We start from the raw sequence: 22030 nt of genomic DNA, 5'->3' as shown, positions 1-22030 counted from the left end.
TTGCATCCAGAGGTACCACTGTACAGGAAAAAGAAGTGGGGGTCCAGGCTGAGGAGCGGCCGGTCAGAACATCTCCCTCTCTTGGCTGTGCGTACCTCAGACACGTGTGCAAGCACCTATGGTCTGGAAGCCTCCTGTCTAGATTACTGCAGCGCCTTGTACATGGGAATGCCTTTGAAAAGGTTTCAGAATCTGCCTCTGGTTCAGAGTCGGGCTGCAAGAGTGTCAGCTGACTGGGTGATTTGGGTGGAGGGGATGCACAATGAAGATGATTGGCGGCTTTTCACCCCGGGGCGATCCTGAAAACATTTTTCTTTGTTTTCCTTTTTGCAGCTGCTGAGCCATCTGGTTTAGTGCAAACCTGGCTTTTGCTGAGAGCCAGATGGGGGCACTTGGAAATGCAAAAACGGTTTTGCAAAGTCCCGTTTCTGGATCCGTGCCACCTTTGCTATATGCTCAAGCTCATCCTTTAAGCAGCTTGGAACCCTTTTAACCTCCCTGCAGCCCAGACTGCACAAACCTGGTTATAGTTACGTAATCTTATGCAGGGTGAAATTTGGCTGTTCCTCAGGCCGGTGTGCTGGGTGCGTTCATGTTGCCAAAGAACAGGAAATGCATAATAACCCCAGTTGGGTGAGTGATATTCAGTTCGGCACTCCCACAACCCAAATTTCCTTAACAATGGTGGGCGCCCCCTTCAAAAAAGCTCAACAACTCTGTGCCATCTCCCTCCATTTTCTTAAATTTGAGCCCCCCAAAATAGGGGGCGTCTTATAGACAGAAAAGTACGGTACTTGCTAATGGGTGGAGTGGGGTAGCAGTCCTTCTACATCCTCTGAATACTTTAATACAATTTGGAATATCACAACTGCCCGAATTAATATGCTATAAAAGAGAGACAGGTATAAAAACAGGTGCTATTAAAGAAACATATAACGAAAAGCAGGCGAACAAACTTCCAGAGAAACAAATTCTGTTTGTGTCATTCTGGAATAACAAGTTTCGGGACAGTATTCAACCTTAAACTTCTTTTGCCTTACTGTAATTATGTAGGATGTTTTCTAAGAGCATATATGTATGATTAGGCATTGTTGTTTTTTTAAATGCTCCTATGGGCCCATCTCCAAAAACCAAAATTTAACCATTATCTGCATTTCTTTTGGGTGTGTGTGAGCGAGAGAGACAGGATAGGGCTTGTTTAATTGCACATTTTAATTCTGGCGGTTTATTGTAATGTTTGGATGGGGGTTTTTTAATCGTGCATTTTAGTTAGGCTGCGTGTGGGTGGGTGTGCATTTTTCATACTTGGTTTTATACTTTCAAATGGACGCCATCTTGGCCATTGGGCAGCACATCAGTTAATAATAGGTGCACAGCTGATGCGTGTAATACTCCTGTGATCCACATCCAATGTCTTCTTCAACCTGTGCTCCTCCTCCTCCCTGCTGACATTGCGAGTCCTGCTCCGAGTAGACCCATTTGTAATAAATGGACTTGACTAACTTGTTTTCAGTGGGCTTGCTCTTGAGTGTGACTTAGTCAGACACAACCCTCCGTGTCATTTGGGTTTGCGATGATATTCTAGGGAGCCATGTTCCAGGCACCAGGTTCCTATGGTGTTTGCCATGTTGAAAGGATCAGTTATTTTAGCCTACACGTCGAAAAGTTCAGATAAGGAGATACAGGATGCACTGAGGTCTCCTGGGTCCCAGGCAGGAATTGTCCCACGTCCCAACTGGAGGTGCCAGGGATCAAATCTGGAACCTTTTGCTTGCAAAACAAAGATTCTACCACTGAACTAGAAGCCGTTTCCCCGAGGATCTGTGTGGATGGTACAGCTGAAAGCAGAGACGTCGGGACAAAGCCTGGCATGCTAACTCTCGCAACTTCCTTGAGGTTCCTTCTTCCTCCCCACTAGACCTGCTCAGGTGTAGCTGATGCCTGGGTGCAGCGGGTGGTGCTGTGGTCTAAACCACTGAGCCTCTTGGGCTTGCCGATCAGAAGGTCAGCGGTTCAGATCCCCGCCACGGGGTGAGCTCCCATTGCTTTGCCCCAGCTCCTGCCAACCTAGCAGTTTGAAAGCACACCAGTGCGAGTAGATAAAGAGGTACCGCTGCGGCGGGAAGGTAAACAGCGTTTCTGTGCGCTCTGGTTTCCATCACGGTGTCCCGTTGCACCGGAAGCAGTTTAGTCATGCTGGCTGCATGACCCGGAAAGCTGTCTGTGGACAAATGCCTGCTCCCTCGGCCTGAAAAGCGAGATGAGCGCTGCAACCCCATAGTCACCTTTGACTAGACTGAACTGTCCAGGGGTCCTTTACCTTTTTACCTTTGTTGTTGTTGTTTAGTTGTTTAGTCGTGTCCGACTCTTGGTGACCCCATGGACCAGAGCACGCCAGGCTTCCACTGCCTCTCGCAGTTTGGTCAAACTCATGCTGGTAGCTTCGAGAACACTGTCCAACCATCTCGTCCTCTGTCGTCCCCTTCTCCTTGTGCCCTCCATCTTTCACAATATCAGGGTCTTTTCCAGGGAGTCTTCTCTTCTCATGAGGTGGCCAAAGTATTGGAGCCTCAGCTTCAGGATCTGTCCTTCCAGTGAGCACTCAGGGCTGATTTCCTTCAGAATGGAGAGGTTTGATCTTCTTGCAGTCCATGGGACTCTCAAGAGTCTCCTCCAGCACTATATATATATATTACCTTTACCTGCAGTTAACCTTTCCTGTGTTGAAAGGGAACCATTTCCCCTTCCTATACTAGCTCATTTATCCCCTCCTCTGACCAGGCAGGAGATCTCCCCAAACATGTGGCCGAACCAACATTGGCATCTCAAATGTTGACCTTCGTGAAACCTGCCTCCATGTTTACGTGGATGGCGTCTGCTCCAAAAACCAGTACTTCTAAGGACAGGGCGTGCTGACCATTGTTCACTAGCAGAAACCATGCGATTCTCTTAACATTATCTCATGGTTTGCGGGGGGTATTCAGTTGACATTACACTCTGTCCTAAGCACTTAGTTTGGACCAGGCTGTAAACTGACTTGGAGGTTGCTTTGCAGGAGTGACATGCTGTGTTCTTTAATTGTTCATTTCCTCGCCTCCATTCAAGAGCTAAGGACAGCGCAGCACACCCTGCTTAGGTCCCTGGCTGAAAGCAGTCAATACCAGAATCCACAGAGCTCTTCGTCATATCCATAGGGGTTCATTCTTCCATAGGGGTAATGCCGTGTCTTTCAGTCTTTGTGCATGTAGAAGTGAATCGTATATTGGCGTAGTCTTCCACAGTCCTGGGAACTGTAGTTTTGTGAGGGGTAATAGGGGGTCTTCTAACAACTCTCAGTGCCTGTAGCAAACCACAGCTCCCAGGGTTCTTTGGGGGAGAAACCCGGGGTGTTTTAAATTAGCATTGTAGTGCATTAGACGCATAGTGCCGAATCCTGCTCCCTAAAACCATGCAGCCCCTACAGTGGCTGCTGCTTCCTTCTCAAGCATTTCCTTCTCTGGCCCTACCAAGATCTCTTGGTCACTGACAGTTAAGTAAAGCACATTTGACACTCATCTGGCTGCTGCAGCTAACACTCTGGCTCTGCAGGTTTCTTAGAAACCACCTGAGGGGGTAGGACTTTTCCACAGATGCCAGGCAGCTGAATGCAAATATTCCAGAAGGCCAAGTCTCTGGGCACAAACAGAACCGGGACCATGTTCACAGCGGGAACAACTTGCATTCATGGGCTTGAAACTCTTCTCCTCCTGCAGCGCTGTGTAATTTCAGGAAGCGTGGGTGTAAACAGTGTAAAGGACTCAAATTTTCCACTCCCCGCGTCGTCGCAAACCCTGAGAGTCTCCTCTGCCCTGGCTGTAACTTTCCAGTGGAACGTTTCGGTGGTTCTTCAGCTAGAGGAGAATTTCTCCCGAAGCACCTAGTCTGTCCTTCCAAGTCAAGAATTCAGGCAGGACAGATCCTTTTTCGTGTGCTGCTTCTATGTGAAGTCCAGAGGGCCGCAACACGTGAAAGGGCCTTTTCTGTGGTGGCTCCCCATTTGTGGAATGCCCTCCCCAGGGAGGCCCTCCTGGCGCCTTCATCATACACCATTAGGTGTTTACATTTTGCATTTCTCTATTGTGAACTGCCCTGTGATCTTCGTACAAAGGGCGGGTATACAGATTTAAGAAATTAAACAATCAAATAAATATCCACCTACCCTAAATGGGGGGCGCGGGGGGCGCTGTGGGTTAAATCACAGAGCCTAGGACTTGCCGATGAGAAGGTCGGCAGTTCGAATCCCTGTGACGGGGTGAGCTCCCATTGCTCGGTCCCTGCTCCTGCCAACCTAGCAGTTCGAAAGCACGTCAAAGTGCAAGTAGATAAATAGGTACCACTGTGGCGGGAAGGTAAACAGATTTTCCGTGCGCTGCTCTGGTTCGCCAGAAGTGGCTTAGTCATGCTGGCCACATGACCCAGAAGCTGTACGCCGGCTCCCTCGGCCAATAAAGCGAAATGAGCGGCACAACCCCAGAGTCGTCCACGACTGGACCTAATGGTCAGGGGTCCCTTTACCTTTATCCTAAATGGACGGTTGAGGTAGTGACTTGTTTAAGGCAAGTCATAACGCAGTGACTCGCAGCAGGGTTTACGAGTGGTGGCTGTTGTGGGTAATATCACAGTGGTACAGCCAAGGCATAATAATAATTTCAGGGCCAAGCAGTCATGCAGTTACAGCGGCAGGTTCCTCTTTGGAATTCAGGAAGGTGTTTTAAAGGTAAAGGGACCCCTGACCGTTAGGTCCAGTCGTGGCCGACTCTGGGGTTGTGGCACTCATCTCGCTTTACAGGCCGAGGGAGCCGGGGTACAGCTTCCGGGTCATGTGGCCAGCATGACTAAGCCGCTTTGGCGAACCAGAGCAGCGCACGGAAATGCCGTTTACCTTCCCGCTGGAGTGGTACCTATTTATCTACTTGCACTGGCGTGCTTTCGAACTGCTAGGTTGGCAGGAGCAGGGACCGAGCAACGGGAGCTCACTCCGTCATGGGGATCCGAACTGCCGCCCTTCTGATCGGCAAGCCCTAGGCTCTGTGCTTTAACCCACAGCACCACCCGCATCTCTGGAAGGTATTTTAGAAAACAGCTAAAGAAGAATATAACTGGTGCATCAGGTTTGGGGTCTGTTGTAATGGAGGTGGAAACCTGAGCTGTCTCAGAGGTGGCTGCGGAATTGGGAATCTCTCCAAAGGACATCACACTCTGGGACAAGGAGTCCTCGAGGCATGTGCCAAGGAATTACTTTCGTAGCAATATTGGTTGTTCTTTCAAAGAAAAGCCCAGCCATATAAATTACCTGCTGCTTAACTGCAGTTCCTTTGGGACACCCGAAGCTGATGCAAACTCTCGTTTTCTCCTCCTTTCTTCTGTTGACGCAGCCAGATCTTTTCTCAATCCCGGCTCAGAAGGGATGCTCCTCCGGTTACCCCAGATAAATCGCAATAATGGAAGCTTTTGAACCGAAATTAATGCAAGCCAGGAGGTCACGGCCTTGCCGTCAGATGAGATTTATGGAAAAGCTGGCTGGCTGCTCTGCCCCTCTGCGGGTTTTCATGGGAGCACTGTTTCTTTTTTTTTACAAAAAAACCTGTAAATTCATTTTCTCAAGATTGCACATCTCTTGTCTTTAATGAACTTAACATGAAAACAAGTGTCAGCAGGCCTACCCAGATACATAATTTCGTTATCTTTCTTAGTTTCAAAAGGCTTGCTGGTTTTTTCCGTGTTTCACTGATAATTATCTTACATAGACTTGTTTCTTTAAAACGAGCTTTTTAACTGTGTCTTATAGATAATTTTATTAAAGCACACTGCTTAGAGAGTTTCACGACTTAGTGGGCTGTAAATCTTTTGAAATGAAATGAATAAATGGCGTTTTGATTTCGGGGACGCTCCAACCAAATACTGTGAAAGAGCATTATTATTATTATTATTATTATTATTTTCTTTCTTCTTTATTTCTATCAAACTTTTATACCCCCCCTCCAATTTGGACCACATGGGTGACTAATGACCAGAATAAACAAAAGGGCCATGCAGGATTTAAGACAAAAGTCACAAAAAGTGCAATAAGAACCTACTGGCAATCAAACTGTACCCAGAAAATATTATTTCCTGGGCAAATGAAAAGGTCTTGGGCCTCCTCTTAAACATTGCTGCAGTGAGGAGAAGACTAGATTCCGCTGGAGCAGGGAGCTTCCATAGGTGAGCTGGTGCCATTGAGAACTCTCTTCCAAAGCAATTTAAGCCCCTTGATTTTGAAGGGTGAATTGGGCAGGAGCATAACTTCCCCCCCAGCGGTGTTTGAAAGAGCCAGGCATCAGTATTTTGACTTGTAAAAGCAGCACTTGAAGTGCAGTGGAGTTCAGCTCTGTCACCCTCCACAATTTGTGGCCCTGTCCAGTTTCAAACCCTTAACCTTCCAGGGATATATCGTATTTTTCGCTCTATAAGACGCACCAGACTACAAGACGCACCTAGTTTTTGGAGGAGGAAAACAATAAAAAAATATTCTGAATCTCAGAAGCCAGAACAGCAAGAGGGATCGCTACGCAGTGAAAGCAGTGATCCCTCTTGCTGTTCTGGCTTCTGGGATAGCTGCGCAGCCTGCATTCGCTCCATAAGACCCACACAGATTTCCCCTTCCTTTTTAGGAGGGAAAAAGTGAGTCTTATAGAGCAAAAAATACGGTAATAGACAACACCTGAAAGTCTTGTGAGAATCTCTGCATGAATGGTTTGCTGTTTTTTCCATTCTGTGCTGGAGTTCTGTAATGTCTGAAGTGGCCTCTTGGGCAGCCTTCATATTCTGTTATGATGGGGTTTTTCCCACCTTCTTTGCACGTGTGCTGGGAGCTTTTTGATGTTCTCATGGGTGTTTTGTGCTGTCTTCCCCCCTCTTTCCTCTCCACAGGATGCGGGCATTTCTCCAACCCAGCGGGACGAAGTGGTTCAGTGGATGGTCAAACTCAAATTCCAGTTCCACCTTTACCCAGAAACGTTGGCCCTGGCTGTCAATCTCTTGGACAGGTTTTTAGCTGCCGTGAAGGTAAATATTTGACCAGCGGGATCTTGGGAACGATCTGTTCAACCTAACCCGGCCGTTTTTAAAAAGCAATTTTGTTTTTTCCTTCTTCCATCTCCCGGACTTGGCCCCTGTGAGATCTTTTCATGCAGCTGTTTTCCTTCTGCTCAAAGATCAAATCCTTGATCTCCGTGCCCTCAGCCCTGTCTCCTTTGTGGGCAAGCTGAAGCAAAAAATAAAAACAAAAACCAGTTTGTGTGTAAAGCAGCCTTTCTCAGTCTTGGGTCCCCAGATGTTTTTGGCCTACAACTCCCATCACCCCTGACCACTGGTCCTGTGAGCTAGGGATCATGGGAGTTGTAGGTCAGAAACATCTGGGGACCCAAGGTTGAGAACCAGTGGAAGGAAGAAGTTTGTTTTATTTCAAGCATTTAGCAATCAGGCCTTTTTTATGTCTGCAACATAAAACCAATAAACATTATTGTCAAATTTGCAGATGACACCAAACTGGGAGGGGTGGCTAACACCCCAGAGGACAGGATCACGCTTCAAAACGACCTTGACAGATTAGAGAACTGGGCAAAAACAAACAAGATGAATTTTAACAGGGAGAAATGTAAAGTATTGCACTTGGGCAAAAAAAAAAAAGAGAGGCACAAATACAAGATGTGTGACACCTGGCTTGAGAGCAGTACATGTGAAAAGGATCTAGGAGTCTTGGTTGACCACAAACTTGACATGAGCCAACAGTGTGACGCGGCAGCTAAAAAAGCCAATGCAATTCTGGGCTGCATCAATAGGAGTATAGCATCTAGATCAAGGGAAGTAATAGTGCCACTGTATTCTGCTCTGGTCAGACCACACCTGGAGTACTGTGTCCAGTTCTGGGCACCACAATTCAAGAAGGACACTGACAAACTGGAACGTGTCCAGAGGAGGGCAACCAAAATGGTCAAAGGCCTGGAAACGATGCCTTATGAGGAACGGCTAAGGGAGCTGGGCATGTTTAGCCTGGAGAAGAGGAGGTTAAGGGGTGATATGATAGCCATGTTCAAATATATAAAAGGATGTCACATAGAGGAGGGAGAAAGGTTGTTTTCTGCTGCTCCAGAGAAGCGGACACGGAGCAATGGATCCAAACTACAAGAAAGAAGATTCCACCTAAACATTAGGAAGAACTTCCTGACAGTAAGAGCTGTTTGACAGTGGAATTTGCTGCCAAGGAGTGTGGTGGAGTCTCCTCCTTTGGAGGTCTTTAAGCAGAGGCTTGACAACCATATGTCAGGAGTGCTCTGATGGTGTTTCCTGCTTGGCAGGGGGTTGGACTCGATGGCCCTTGTGGTCGCTTCCAACTCTATGATTCTATGATTATCAGCTGTCACAGAGTTAGACCTGCAGTGGGCAACATCTGTCCTAATTAGGAACATAGAATTGTAGATTTGGCTGGGACCCCAAGGATAATCTAATCCATCCGCTTATAATGCAGGGATCTCAGTTGAAGCATCTATGACAGGCGGCCACCCAACCTCTGCTTAAAAACCTCCAAGGAAGGAGAGTCCGCCACCTCCCAAGGGAGACCGTTCCACTGTCCAACAGCTCTTACAGTCAGAAAGCTTTTCCTGGCGTTTAGTCGAAATCTCCTTTCTTGTAACTTGAAGCCATTGGTTTGAGTCCTAGCCTCCAGAGTAGGAGAAAACAGACTTGCCCCATCTTCCATGGGGCAGCCCTTGAGATATTTCCTTGAGATATTTGAAGATGGCTCTCATATCTCATCTCAGTCTCCTCTTCTCCAGGCTAAACATGCCCAGCTCCCTCAACTGTTCCTCATAAGGCTTGGTTCCCAGACCCTTGATCATCTTGGTCACCCTCCTCTGCACATGTTCTAGCTTGTCAATATCCTTCTTAGATTGTGGCACCTAGAACTGGACCTGCCCTCTAGAGCAGGAGAAAACAAGCTTGCGCCATCTTCTATTTGACAACCCTTTAGATATTTGAAGATGGTTATCCTATCTCCTCCCAGTCTCCTCTTTTCCATTCCTCATAAGGCTTGGTTCCCCAGACCTTTGATCATCTTGGTTGCTTTCCTCTGCACATGTTCTAGCTTGTCAATATCCTTCTTAGATTGTGGCACCTAGAACTGGACCTGCGTTCCGGAGCAGGAGAGAACAAGCTTCCTCCATCTTCCATCTCATATCCCTTGAGATATTTAAAGGTGGCTAACATATCTCCTCTCAATCTCCTCTAACACAGCTAGCCTCGTGGTCAGCAAGCTCCCTTATACCGAGTCAGACCATTAGCTCAGTATTCTTGGCACAGAGTGGCAAGCTGCTCCTCAGTTCCAGGCAGGGATGCTGCTGGGCATTGAACCGGGCGCCTTCTGCTTGCCAGGCAGCCATCCTGCCATTGAACCACAGCCTCTGCCCCTGCTGCTCTTGCCAGCTGGCCCTCTGGAGACACCGCTCCTTAGCTCTCCCTCTCCTCTCTCTCCTAGGCCCGTCCAAAGTACTTGAACTGTATTGCAATCAGCTGCTTCTTCCTCGCTGCCAAGACCATTGAGGAAGATGAGGTAAGTGCTTTCCCCCTTGGGGGGGGCAGGGGGGGCCAGAGCCGCCGCGTTTTTCATTGCACCAGCCGCTTCGGAGTACACCTGCCGTAACAGGCTTGCGGTCAGGGCTGCCTTGCCAAAGCAGTAGTGAGAACGCTGTGGCTTTGATTGTTGTGGGCACCCTGTGGGTGGGTATAAGGATGGGGTGGCAGGTGCCTCTGCTGCCTGCGCCCCGTGGGGTTGTGTGGGGTTGGCACCCTGAGCCACCTGGCAGATAAAGGTTGAAGCACCCGTTATTTCTTGTGCTCCCCTTCCTCCTGAATTTGATAAAAGACACACACACACACACACACAAAAAAAAAAAAATCACACACACGAGTGCATCTTTCTTTCTTCAAACACCTAGTAACAATAGTCTTAGGGCAAAAATAATAGAATTGTAGAGTTGGAAGGGACCATGAGAGGCATTAATAATAATAATAGTAATAATTTATTTACTTACTTATTTACTTAGTGGCTCCTAACAGAAAATAATAATAATAATAATAATAATAATAATAATAATAATAATAATAATAATAATAATAATTTATTTGTACCCTGCCCATCTGGCTGGGTCTCCCCAGCCACTCTGGGCAGCTTCCAACAAAGATTAAAAGCACAATAAAACATCAAACATTAAAAACTTTCCTAAACAGAGCTGCTTTCAGATGTCTTCTAAAAGTCAGATAGTTGTTTATTTCTTTGACATCTGATGGGAGGGCGTTCCACAGTGCGGGCGCCACTACCAGGAACGCTCTCGGCAGGAAATTGAAGCAACTAAATGCACAAATTGTCATCTCATCTGTCCTCCCAGTTGAACGACGTGGCCCAGGGAGAGAGGGGAAAATAGTGGAAGTGAACAGCTGGCTTCGCAAATGGTGTAAACAGGAACGGTTTGGATTCTTAGATCACGGACTGCAGTTTCTTGAAGATGGACTTCTGGCAAGTGATGGGCTGCACCTCACAACGGTTGGGAGAAATGTTTTTGCCAAAAATCTCAGAAACCTCATCAGGAGGGCTTTAAACTGACTAATGTGGGGGAGGAAGACAGTGCTCCTGAAGGTAGGAGTCTATCAATTAATGAAGATGATCATCCAAATGTCATAGACCAAATGGAGCAAACAGCACGCGGACCTAGTGGTGGGAGAAAAAAATCCTTAAATAAGAGACACGGGGGAATGATTAATGGACTTCAATGTCTGTACACTAATGCGCAAAGCATGGGAAATAAACAAGATGAGCTTGAGCTCTTGGTACAGCAAACTAAATATGACATAATAGGCATCACTGAAACCTGGTGGGATAAGTCCCACGATTGGAATGTAATAATGGGGGGATACAATCTATTTCAGAGAAACAGACCAGACAAGAAAGGAGGAGGAGTGGCGTTATATGTCAGGGATGTGTATACCTGTGAAGAGATCCAAGATTTAGATCCTCAAAGCCAAAGTGAGAGTATTTGGGTCAAAATTAAGGGAGAGAAGAATAACAGAGACCTCATTGTGGGAGTTTACTATAGATCCCCAAGCCAAACGGAGGACATAGATGATGCCTTCCTGGAACAGATGGCCAAGCATGCAAAAGGAAGGGAGATAGTAGTAATGGGGGACTTCAATTACCCGGATATTTGTTGGACGTCAAACTCAGCCAAGAGCATAAGGTCAAACAGATTCCTCACTGGCCTTGCAGACAACTTCATTGTCCAGAAAGTGGGAGAAGCAACAAGAGGAACAGCCATTTTAGATCTGGTCCTAACCAATGTTGATGACCTGGTTAGTGGGGTAGAAGTGGAAGGATCATTAGGCGCGAGTGATCATGCTCTTCTGAAGTTTACTATACAGCGGAAAGGAGCAGCCAAGCATACTAGGACTCAATTTCTTGACTTTAAGAAAGCCGACTTCATAAAACTTAGGGAAGTGCTGGGTGAGATCCCATGGACAACAATACTAAAAGGAAAGGGAGTTCATGATGGCTGGGAGTTTGTTAAGAGGGAGATACTAAAAGCACAACGTCAGGCAATACCAATGAGACGGAAACATGGAAGGTGCCTAAAGAAGCCAGGGTGGCTATCTAAAGAACTTTTAACTGAATTAAGATTAAAAAAGGATGTGTACAAAAAATGGAAAAGGGGGGAAACCACCAAAGAGGAATTCAAACAAATAGCCAGCACGTGTAGACACAAAGTCAGAAAAGCTAAAGCACAGAATGAACTCAGGCTTGCTAGAGAGGTTAAAAGCAACAAAAAAGGCTTTTATGGGTATGTTCGTAGCAAAAGGAAGAACAAAGAAACAGTGGGGTCACTCAGAGGAGAAGATGGTGAAATGCAAACAGGGGACACAGAAAGGGCTGAGCTCCTCAATGCCTTCTTTGCCTCAGTCTTCTCCGATAAAGAAAATAGTGCCCAACCTGAAGAATTTGGAGCAAATGATTCAGCAAAGGAAACACAGCCCAGAATAACTAAGGAGATAGTACAAGAATATTTGGCTAGTTTAGATGTATTCAAGTCTCCAGGGCCAGATGAACTGCATCCAAGAGTATTAAAAGAACTGGCAGATGTGATCTCAGAACCACTGGCAGTCATCTTTGAGAATTCCTGGAGAACAGGCGAAGTCCCGGCAGACTGGAGGAGGGCAAATGTTGTCCCTATTTTCAAAAAGGGGAAAAGAGAGGACCCAAATAATTACCGCCCAGTCAGTCTGACATCAATAGCAGGGAAGATTCTGGAGCAGATCATTAAGCAAACAGTCTGTGAGCACCTAGAAAGGAATGCTGTGATCACCAATAGTCAGCATGGATTTCTGAAAAATAAGTCATGTCAGACTAACCTGATCTCGTTTTTTGACAGAATTACAAGCCTGGTAGATGAAGGGAACGCAGTGGATGTAGCCTACCTTGATTTCAGCAAGGCATTTGACAAGGTGCCCCATGATATTCTTGTAAAGAAGCTGGTAAAATGCGGTCTTGACTATGCTACCACTCAGTGGATTTGTAACTGGCTGACTGACCGAACCCAAAGGGTGCTCATCAATGGTTCCTCTTCATCCTGGAGAAGAGTGACTAGTGGGGTGCCACAGGGTTCTGTCTTGGGCCCGGTCTTATTCAACATCTTTATCAACGACTTGGATGATGGACTCAAGGGCATCCTGATCAAATTTGCAGATGACACCAAACTGGGAGGGGTGGCTAACACCCCAGAGGACAGGATCACACTTCAAAATGACCTTGACAGATTAGAGAACTGGGCAAAAATAAACAAGATGAATTTTAACAGGGAGAAATGTAAAGTATTGCACTTGGGCAAAAAAAATGAGAAGCACAAATACAAGATGGGTGACACCTGGCTTGAGAGCAGTACATGTGAAAAGGATCTAGGAGTCTTGGTTGACCACAAACTTGACATGAGCCAACAGTGTGACGCGGCAGCTAAAAAAGCCAATGCAATTCTGGGCTTCATCAATAGGAGTATAGCATCTAGATCAAGGGAAGTAATAGTGCCACTGTATTCTGCTCTGGTCAGACCACACCTGGAGTACTGTGTCCAGTTCTGGGCACCACAATTCAAGAAGGACACTGACAAACTGGAACGTGTCCAGAGGAGGGCAACCAAAATGGTCAAAGGCCTGGAAACGATGCCTTATGAGGAACGGCTAAGGGAGCTGGGCATGTTTAGCCTGGAGAAGAGGAGGTTAAGGGGTGATATGATAGCCATGTTCAAATATATAAAAGGATGTCACATAGAGGAGGGAGAAAGGTTGTTTTCTGCTGCTCCAGAGAAGCGGACACGGAGCAATGGATCCAAACTACAAGAAAGAAGATTCCACCTAAACATTAGGAAGAACTTCCTGACAGTAAGAGCTGTTCGACGGTGGAATTTGCTGCCAAGGAGTGTGGTGGAGTCTCCTCCTTTGGAGGTCTTTAAGCAGAGGCTTGACAACCATATGTCAGGAGTGCTCTGATGGTGTTTCCTGCTTGGCAGGGGGTTGGACTCGATGGCCCTTGTGGTCTCTTCCAACTCCATGATTCTATGATTCTATGATTCTATGATTCTACCAAGAAGGCCCTCTGCCTGGTTCCCTGTAGCTTTGCTTCTCGCAGTGAGGGAACCGCCAGAAGGCCCTTGGCGCTGGACCTCAGTGTCTAGGCTGAACAATGGGGGTGGAGATGCTCCTTCTGGTCTACTGGACCGAGGCTGTTTAAGGCTTTAAAGCTCAGCACCGGCACTTTGAATTGTGCTCGGAAGCGTCCAGCCCCCTGAAATGCAGGAATATTTCGCTCAGTGTGGGACTTGAACCCTTGACCTTGAGATTAAAGAGCCTCGTGCTCTACCGACTACCAGGAAAACGGAATGCCTGCCAGCAAAAGGGTTTGAGGGGAACGGGCCTTTTCTGCGATAGCTCCCCACTTGCGGAATGCTTCTCTCAGAGATGCTCATCTGGAGCCATCATTACATATCTTTAGGCAAAAACATTCCTCTTTACCCAGGCCTTTCACTATTAAATAATCTATGGCCTGTTAAAGCTGGGGCTTTGCTCCCCCCCCAACATTTTATTGGTTTTCCACATTTATGACAAAAAAAGACATTACAAAACACACAACAAAGAAAAAAACACTTTACAATACAGTAAACTAAACACAAAAAAGAATTATTTCTTCAGATATCTAATTCTCATAACATTAATAACTGACTTCCTCGCATCCCCTCTAACTGAATTTCAGTTCTCCAAATTCATATTTCTAATAATATTGACTCCTAATATTTACTAAGCTCTTCTCCTTTATTCATATTCTAATCCTTAATATTTACTAACACACATCCTTATTCTACCCCTAAGCCTATTTATTACTTCCAAGAGTTTTCTAATCATCTTATATTGCAGTATTTAGTTAAATATTCTTTAAATTTCTTCCAATCCTCTTGTGTCTCTTCTTCTTTCTGGTTGTGAATTCTTCCAGTCAGGTCGGCCAGCTCCCAAAAAATCCATCATGCCCATTAGTATGCTTTTTACTGCGTTTCTGTTTTTACGCTCTGCAAAGTGTGTTCTTAATATTGTACACTGCCCTGGGATCTTTAAAAGAGTGGGACATAAACCGAAATCATCGTCCTCCAGCAATCCATGCAACAATTGGGTGATGATTGCTCTTCCCAGATCACCCAGTGTGCTTCTTGACTGAGCACAGGTTTGGACCTTCGGCTTCAGCCTGCCTCATAGCAACTGTTTTCTTTCTGCTCTGACTTTTGCAGAGGGTTCCGGTACTGAAGGTGTTGGCCAGAGACAGCTTTTGTGGCTGTTCCCCAGCAGAGATTCGCAGGATGGAGAAGATCATTCTGGACAAGTTGAACTGGGATTTGCACATAGCCACACCCCTCGACTTCCTCCATATTGTAAGCACAGCAATCAAAGGCCTTTTGCGGTGGGGGGAAAGAGAAAAGAATGGGAAGCTTTCGGGGGTGTTGGGTGGAGAAAGGGACAACTCTATCCAGCGTGCAAGAACTGGGGAGGTATATTCCTTCATGCCGGGCCACTCTTTCAAGTGTTGTTGTTTCCAAGACAAGCCTTTGGGATGGAGCGAATCAGAATTAAAACTTGGAATTGCATCAGTAGTCGGGGGCCATCTCTGTGTGTTTCCCACAGTGCCACCATGTGCAGATGCGTCACAGAATTCGCTGTCATTTTTAAAGGCTTTCTAATTCTGAAGGCTTTGAAGCCGGGTGAGAAAATGAAGGTTTGTCTGGGAAGATTTGCTGACATCCGACGCAGGTGGCACTGTGGTCTAAACCACTGAGCCTCTTGGGCTTGCCGATCAGAAGGTTGGCGGTTCGAATCCTTGTGATGGGGTGAGCTCCCGTTGCTCTGTCCCAGCTCCTGCCAACCTAGCAGTTTTAAAGGACACTGGCGCAAGTAGATAAATAGGTACTGCTGTGGCGGGAAGGTAAATGGCGTTTTTGTGCGCTCTGGTTTCCGTTACGGTGTCCCGTTGCGCCAGAAGCAGTTTACTCATGCTGGCCACATGACCCGGAAAGCTGTCTGTGGACAAACGCCAGCTCCCTCAGCCTGAAGTGAGATGGGCGCCACAACCCCATAGTCACTTTTGACTGGACTTACCTGTTTGGGGCCCTATACCTAAAAAGGTGGTGAGATCTTGGTCACTGGATGAACACTGAGGATATTCTAAATCTGGAATTCCAGAATGATGCCCTTCAAATTGGTTTCAAAGCCGTTTAACCGCAGCCTCTGAGCCCTGCGAGTTACCGGTGTGTGTGTATGTGTTTGTGTGTTTGTGTGGCTTTAAAACAGCATTAGACAAATTGGTGAAGGAAGCGGCTATCTTTGCTGTTGTGCTCAAATCCTGCTTGCAGGTTAATAATAATAATAATAATAATAATAATAATAATAATAAATAATTTATTATTTATACCCCACCCATCTGGCTGGCTTTCCCCAGCCACTTTGGGCAGCTTCCAACAAAATATTAAAATACCGTAATATATCAAATATTAAAAGCTTCCCTAAACAGGGCTGCCTTCAGATGTCTTCTAAAAGTCTGGTAGTTGTTTTTCTCATTGACATCTGGTGGGAGGGCGTTCCACAGGGCGGGTGCCACTACCGAGAAGGCCCTCTGCCTGGTTCCCTGTAACTTGGCTTCTCGCAGCGAGGGAACCGCCAGAAGGCCCTCAGGGCTGGACCTCAGTGTCCGGGCAGAACGGTGGGGGTGGAGACGCTCCTTCAGGTATGTTGGCACTTTTGTGTGTTGGCGCTAGTAATCTCTAGCAGGGAGCTGGCACTGCCTTCCCCAAACTGCCTTTCCTCCGGCAGAATTTGTTTTAAGCTGAATTGGTGCCCTCAAGGCAACCGTTCCTTAAGCCGTCTTAGTTATGCTGCCCTTTCTCTCCCAAGTTCCACGCGGTGGCCTTATCCACCCGGCCTCAACTGCTGACCACCTTGCCCAAGATGAACCCGTCTCAGCATGTGGCTCTTCTCACCAAGCGGCTGCTCCACTGCCTGGCCTGCTACCAGCTGCTCCAGTTCAAGGGGTCCATGCTGGCCTTGGCCATCGTCAGCCTGGAAGTGGAGAAACTCATCCCTGACTGGCTCGCCCTCATCATCGAGATGCTCCAGAAGGCACAGGTAGGCCTGGCGCAATGAGGGAGCAAGAGCCCTGAGGCCTCGTTGAGAATGACAAGCCTTTCTTTCTTTCTTTCTTTCTTTCTTTCTTTCTTTCTTTCTTTCTTTCTTTCTTTCTTTCTTTCTTTCTTTCTTATCAGATAAATTTTATTGACATATAAAACATACACAATTACACAATACACGTACATAACACACTAGCTTATATTCATAACCTAAAACATACCTACATTACACTATATAATGTTGGGATACTGCCAGGGAGACAAAGTCCATCATGGCCCCAAGCCGTCTGCCGGACGATCCATCGATCTCCCGTTGGCACGCAGTATCAGCGATTAGCGACATGAGTTTCTAGAAAATAGCCCAACATCTAGAGCTCATGCACACTCTTATCAGCAGATAATTGACAGCAGAAGTCGCACTCAGGAGAGCATTATTTACAAGCTTTATTCAGTGTTGATCAGAACAGAGAAAGACATGACTGCCTGCGTCAGTGTCTCCAGCACAGAGAGAGAAAAACGAAAGCAATAGCAAACATAAACATCCTGTGAACAGGACATGCGCAGACTGACTCACAAAGCCGGCTCCCTTTTAAGGTGGAACGGAAATATCCTAACATATAATACCTACCTATACTGTACATATCTACATACCAACCCCACACGGGGGATGCGGGTGGCGCTGTGGGTTAAACCACAGAGCCTAGGACTTGCCAATCAGAAGGTCGGCAGTTTGAATCCCCATGACGTGGTGAGCTCCCGTTGTTCGGTCCCAGCTCCTGCCAACCTAGCAGTTCGAAAGCACGTCAAAGTGCAAGTAGATAAATAGGTACCACTCCGGCGGGAAGGTAAACGGCGTTTCCATGCGCTGCTCTGGTTCGCCAGAAGCAGCTTAGTCATGCTGGCCACATGACCCAGAAGCTGTACCTCAGAAGCTCCCACGGCCAATAAAGCGAGATGAGTGCCGCAACCCCAGAGTCATCCACGACTGGACCTAATGGTCAGGGGTCCCTTTACCTTTACCCCACACGGACACCTTCATGTGATTTGACTTCCAGCCATTCTTGTTACGCTACTTTATTTTTCCAACTAGCTTAAAGACATTTCATTACTTCTTTCATCTCTTCTATCTTAACTTTGCTCTCCTTTCACTTTAATCATTTTCTGGATTCACTCAATATCAGTCAGAAATTCTACTTTTTCCACATAAATTTTGATATTCACTTTTTGTACCGTATCTCCTCTTATCCTCCCTGTTAGTTCGGCAATATGGAAGTATTCCATCATTTTAGATAAGCAGTCTGTTTTAGTTGGGACTCTGCTGCTTTTCCGATTTTTGGCAATCAATAACAGGGCATTCCACCAGGCCGGAGCCAGTGTTGAGAAGGCCCTGGCCCTGTTTGAGGCTAATCTGACTTCCTCAGGGCCCGGGACCTTTAGGGTGTTACTAGTTATGGACCTTAAGGTCCTCCACGGGGCATATCGGGAGAGGCGGTCCCGTAGGTACAAGGGTCCTAGGCCGTGAACTGTTGGGCACATAGGCTGTGCGCATCACACATGAATAACTGCAGAGGAATACAGCTCGGCTGTTTGCATGTGCAGGAGCAGAGCTTTTCGGAGCTTGTGATCGGTTGGAGATGAAAGCTTTTGGCGCATTGGCCGGCGGACCCTGCAAAGCCAGTGGCTCGATGGCTAAGGGAGCTGGGCATGTTTAGCCTGGAGAAGAGGAGGTTAAGGGGTGATATGATAGCCATGTTCAAATATATAAAAGGATGTCACATAGAGGAGGGAGAAAGGTTGTTTTCTGCTGCTCCAGAGAAGCGGACACGGAGCAATGGATCCAAACTACAAGAAAGAAGATTCCACCTAAACATTAGGAAGAACTTCCTGACAGTAAGAGCTGTTTGACAGTGGAATTTGCTGCCAAGGAGTGTGGTGGAGTCTCCTACTTTGGAGGTCTTTAAGCAGAGGCTTGACAACCATATGTCAGGAGTGCTCTGATGGTGTTTCCTGCTTGGCAGGGGGTTGGACTCGATGGCCCTTGTGGTCTCTTCCAACTCTAGGATTCTAGGATTCTATGATTCCCCGATATGAGCTGGCAAGTGGATGACTCTTCTCTTTGCTTCTTCCTCTCCTCTCTGTATCCAGATGGACAGCTCCCAGCTCATCCACTGCCGGGAGCTTGTAGCACAGCACCTTTCCAGCTTGCAGCCGTCTCCGCCGCCCAACTCGGTCTACGTCTACAGCCCCCTCAAGCACAACCTGGTGACCTGCCACGCCGGACCGGGCTTCCGATTCCACCCAGGCTTCAAGGACAAGCCAGAAGTGCCAGTCAAGACCACCGCTGCGCTCTCTCGGCGGCGGCGGCGGCCAGCCCCCGGCAGGTGCAAGCAGGCGACGGCCAAGCGCAAAGTGGAGGAGATGGAGGTGGACGACTTCTACGACGGGATCAAGCGCCTGTACAACGAGGAGAATGCTCCCGAGGCCGTAGCAGCCCTAGAGGGCAAGGCCGCCTCCGCCTGCGGGGCCGACGCGTCGCGGCAAGCGGCGTCCGCGTCGCCCTGCCCTCCCTTGCAGCCTGTTTCCGTTATGTAGCTAGCTGCGCATCTGCACGGTGCAGCCTCTGGCGGAAATGGGGTACTTCGGGCAGCAATACGGCTACCGCACTGACAGGAGCGAAGGCCGTACCTTTCAGGGCCGAAGCAGAAGGGAGCTTTAGTTATCCTTTAAAATAAGATTCCACCCTCTCCCCACCCTCTCCTGTCCTTGTGTGGCTAATTAAAGTTCAACTATGATTTAAGTACTTTAAAAAAAAAAACCAACCACAAAAAGTATAAAAAAAACCTTTTAAAAATGACCCAAAAAGCAAACAAAAAAAGTAGCAGAAAATTGTTTCTTTCTAGCGTCCTCCATTCCACTGTTTTATTAAATCTGCTGTTTTGTGTGTTGTAATTCCATCCACTGTGTTGGAGGTTTCACACGGAGTGTGCAAAAAAAATCCTTTCCAAAGTTCTAGCTTTGCAGCCTCTCGTTCTGAGTTAGTTTCATTCTGAGAGCGCCCTCTTCACCTAATCCTCTTTTTTTAGCTTTCTGGATGTCTTGTGTGTGACTTCCTGTATTTTTGCACTTTTACTTGGGCAGCCTTTCTTTTTATCCCCCCTCCGCAAACAAGACAGGAAACTCCTCCTCATCCCTCCCTCTTGGTTTTTTTGTCATTTAGCACTTTGGTGTTTTAAATGTGATATCTAAAACTAGGTCTGCATTTAAAATTGGGGGGTGGAGAAAGGGGGAGGGGGAGGAAAGGGTGCTTGTGAACTGTCCTGCATTAAATAAAATTTAAACCCAGATCTTCGCAATGGGAGATTGCGTTTGGACAGTTGTATTTTGCTTTGGATAGTTCAATTTGCAGGCAGATGAATGAGCATCTTAAATTTTACACAAGAGTGGAAGCAATCTTTCTGGCTGCCATTAGATTGACCAAAGCAAACACTTCAATGGGCTTTTACACAAGCGCACACATGTATACATACACAAGTTGAATGAAATATGCATCAAATGCAAAATGTAATTTAATGGGGAGGAAAAAAACCTTTGGTGATGTTGGCACTGCTGCTTGTCTGCGCTGGGGCAGTTTAGTAATTGTGAGTTTTCACTTGTAATATGTAAAATGATCAGCACAGAGTTCTCCCCCCCCTCACTCTCCCACCTCCCCAACTTTTATGTTAATGTAACTTTTCAGCCTTGAAGGAGAAGCAAAGAAAACCTCTAAAGAGTGTACTTGAGCTTCTCGTAAGGATCTCGATTTTAAAGCTCCCTTTACAGCCCCCTTGGAAGGTATTGCGTTCAGCGGTCATACTGGGGAACGTCTTCTGGTAGCAATAAAAAAACAAAACATGTTGTCCTTCAGTTTTGCGAGTCTTGCGTTTGTTTTCAACACAGGTTGGGACGGAATGAATGAGTCCTCAACGCAGCACCTGTCTGCTTATCAGAATTCAAACTCAAGTCCTCATTCTCTACCAAGGCCACTGGCGGAAAGAAATGGTCCTGCTACAGAACATGGGCTTTTGTCCTCCTTTTAGCGCAAAGTTTCTCTGTGCTTTAAAAGGTAAAGGGACCCCTGACCATTAGGTCCAGTCGTGGCCGACTCTGGGGTTGCGGTGCTCATCTCGCTTTATTGGCCGAGGGAGCCGGCGTACAGCTTCCGGGTCATGTGGCCAGCATGACTAAGTCGCTTCTGGCGAACCAGAGCAGCAAACGGAAACGCCGTTTACCTTCCCGCCGGAGCGGTACCTATTTATCTACTTGCACTTTGAGGTGCTTTCGAACTGCTAGGTTGGCAGGAGCAGGGACCGAGCAATGGGAGCTCACCCCTTCAAGGGGATTTGAACCGCCAACCTTCTGATCGGCAAGCCCTAGGCTCTGTGCTTTAACCCACAGCGCCACCCGAGTCTGTGCTTTATTGTTCTTTAATTTCCTACCTCTTAACGAGCAGCGGAAGGAGCTGCTTGGTGCACCAGATGATGCTGTAGCTCACAATGATCACTGGTAGAGATCTTCGCTGATCTGCTAATCAGCAGCATCGTTTATGGCACAAAACAATGAGAAGCACTGAGATACTTTCACTGGAGCATAGCTGTCAACGTTCAGATTTGAAAATAAGGGATCAGCAGCCTTGAAAATAAGGGATCAGGAGCCTCGCCTGTCCTGGGGACAGTCTACGGGATATCTAACAATCCGGGATAGCAGCGGGAAACGGCGCTGGAATAAGGAAAATTCCCACAAAAAAAGGGAAGGTTGACAGCTATGCACTGGAGGTGTCAGAGATTGGAACTCGGGACTGTGTTGCATTGCAATAAAAGTCCCCCTCCCCCAGTTGTGAACCTGGATAGATGGAAGCAGTTTCCTCCCATTTCTCACACCTGGAAGTCCTGAGAGGTCTCTTCCTTCCCTACCAATGGAGCACTTCAGCTTGGGGGTTCCAGTTTTATTTATTTAAAGCTTTTTTCCCCTGCCCATGAGAGAGAGAGCCAGGTGCCTAGCCCTCTTGAACCTATGTGTGCTTTCTGAAAGCGAAAAGAGCCAACTGAGGTCTTTGCTCGCCCATCCCCAATGGAACCGGTCAGATCCCAGTCTGGTATTGAGATCCTGAAGCTGGCTAGCTCCTAGTTCGCAGAGATGTTGCAGTGGAAAGGTCGCCCTCAGAAGGTGGTAGACTCTCCTTCCTTGATGACCATCTCCTATGGATGCTTTAGCTGAGA

The 22030-nt window shown here is 47.1% G+C and overlaps 1 protein-coding gene across 3 annotated transcripts in view; it reads left to right on the top strand.

Moving 5' to 3' along the window:
* Nucleotides 1-20678, top strand: part of CCNI (cyclin I) — a 57965-nt gene extending 37287 nt beyond the window's left edge. For all 3 annotated transcript variants that reach the window (XM_082236598.1, XM_082236596.1, XM_082236597.1), the window contains 5 exons: nucleotides 6949-7083; nucleotides 9551-9625; nucleotides 14889-15029; nucleotides 16543-16773; nucleotides 18921-20678. In XM_082236598.1, coding sequence (XP_082092724.1) covers nucleotides 6994-7083; nucleotides 9551-9625; nucleotides 14889-15029; nucleotides 16543-16773; nucleotides 18921-19367 — 984 coding nt within the window. In that variant the 5' untranslated portion in view covers nucleotides 6949-6993 and the 3' untranslated portion in view covers nucleotides 19368-20678. The remainder of the gene's footprint in view (nucleotides 1-6948; nucleotides 7084-9550; nucleotides 9626-14888; nucleotides 15030-16542; nucleotides 16774-18920) is intronic.
* Nucleotides 20679-22030: the final 1352 nt, after the last annotated feature.

This window comes from Podarcis vaucheri (assembly GCF_965113315.1).
Source record: "Podarcis vaucheri genome assembly, chromosome: 9".
In the NCBI taxonomy this organism is placed as follows: domain Eukaryota; kingdom Metazoa; phylum Chordata; class Lepidosauria; order Squamata; family Lacertidae; genus Podarcis; species Podarcis vaucheri.
The sequence above is the reverse complement of the archived record's forward strand: the minus strand, read 5'-3'. Positions and strand labels throughout refer to the sequence as shown.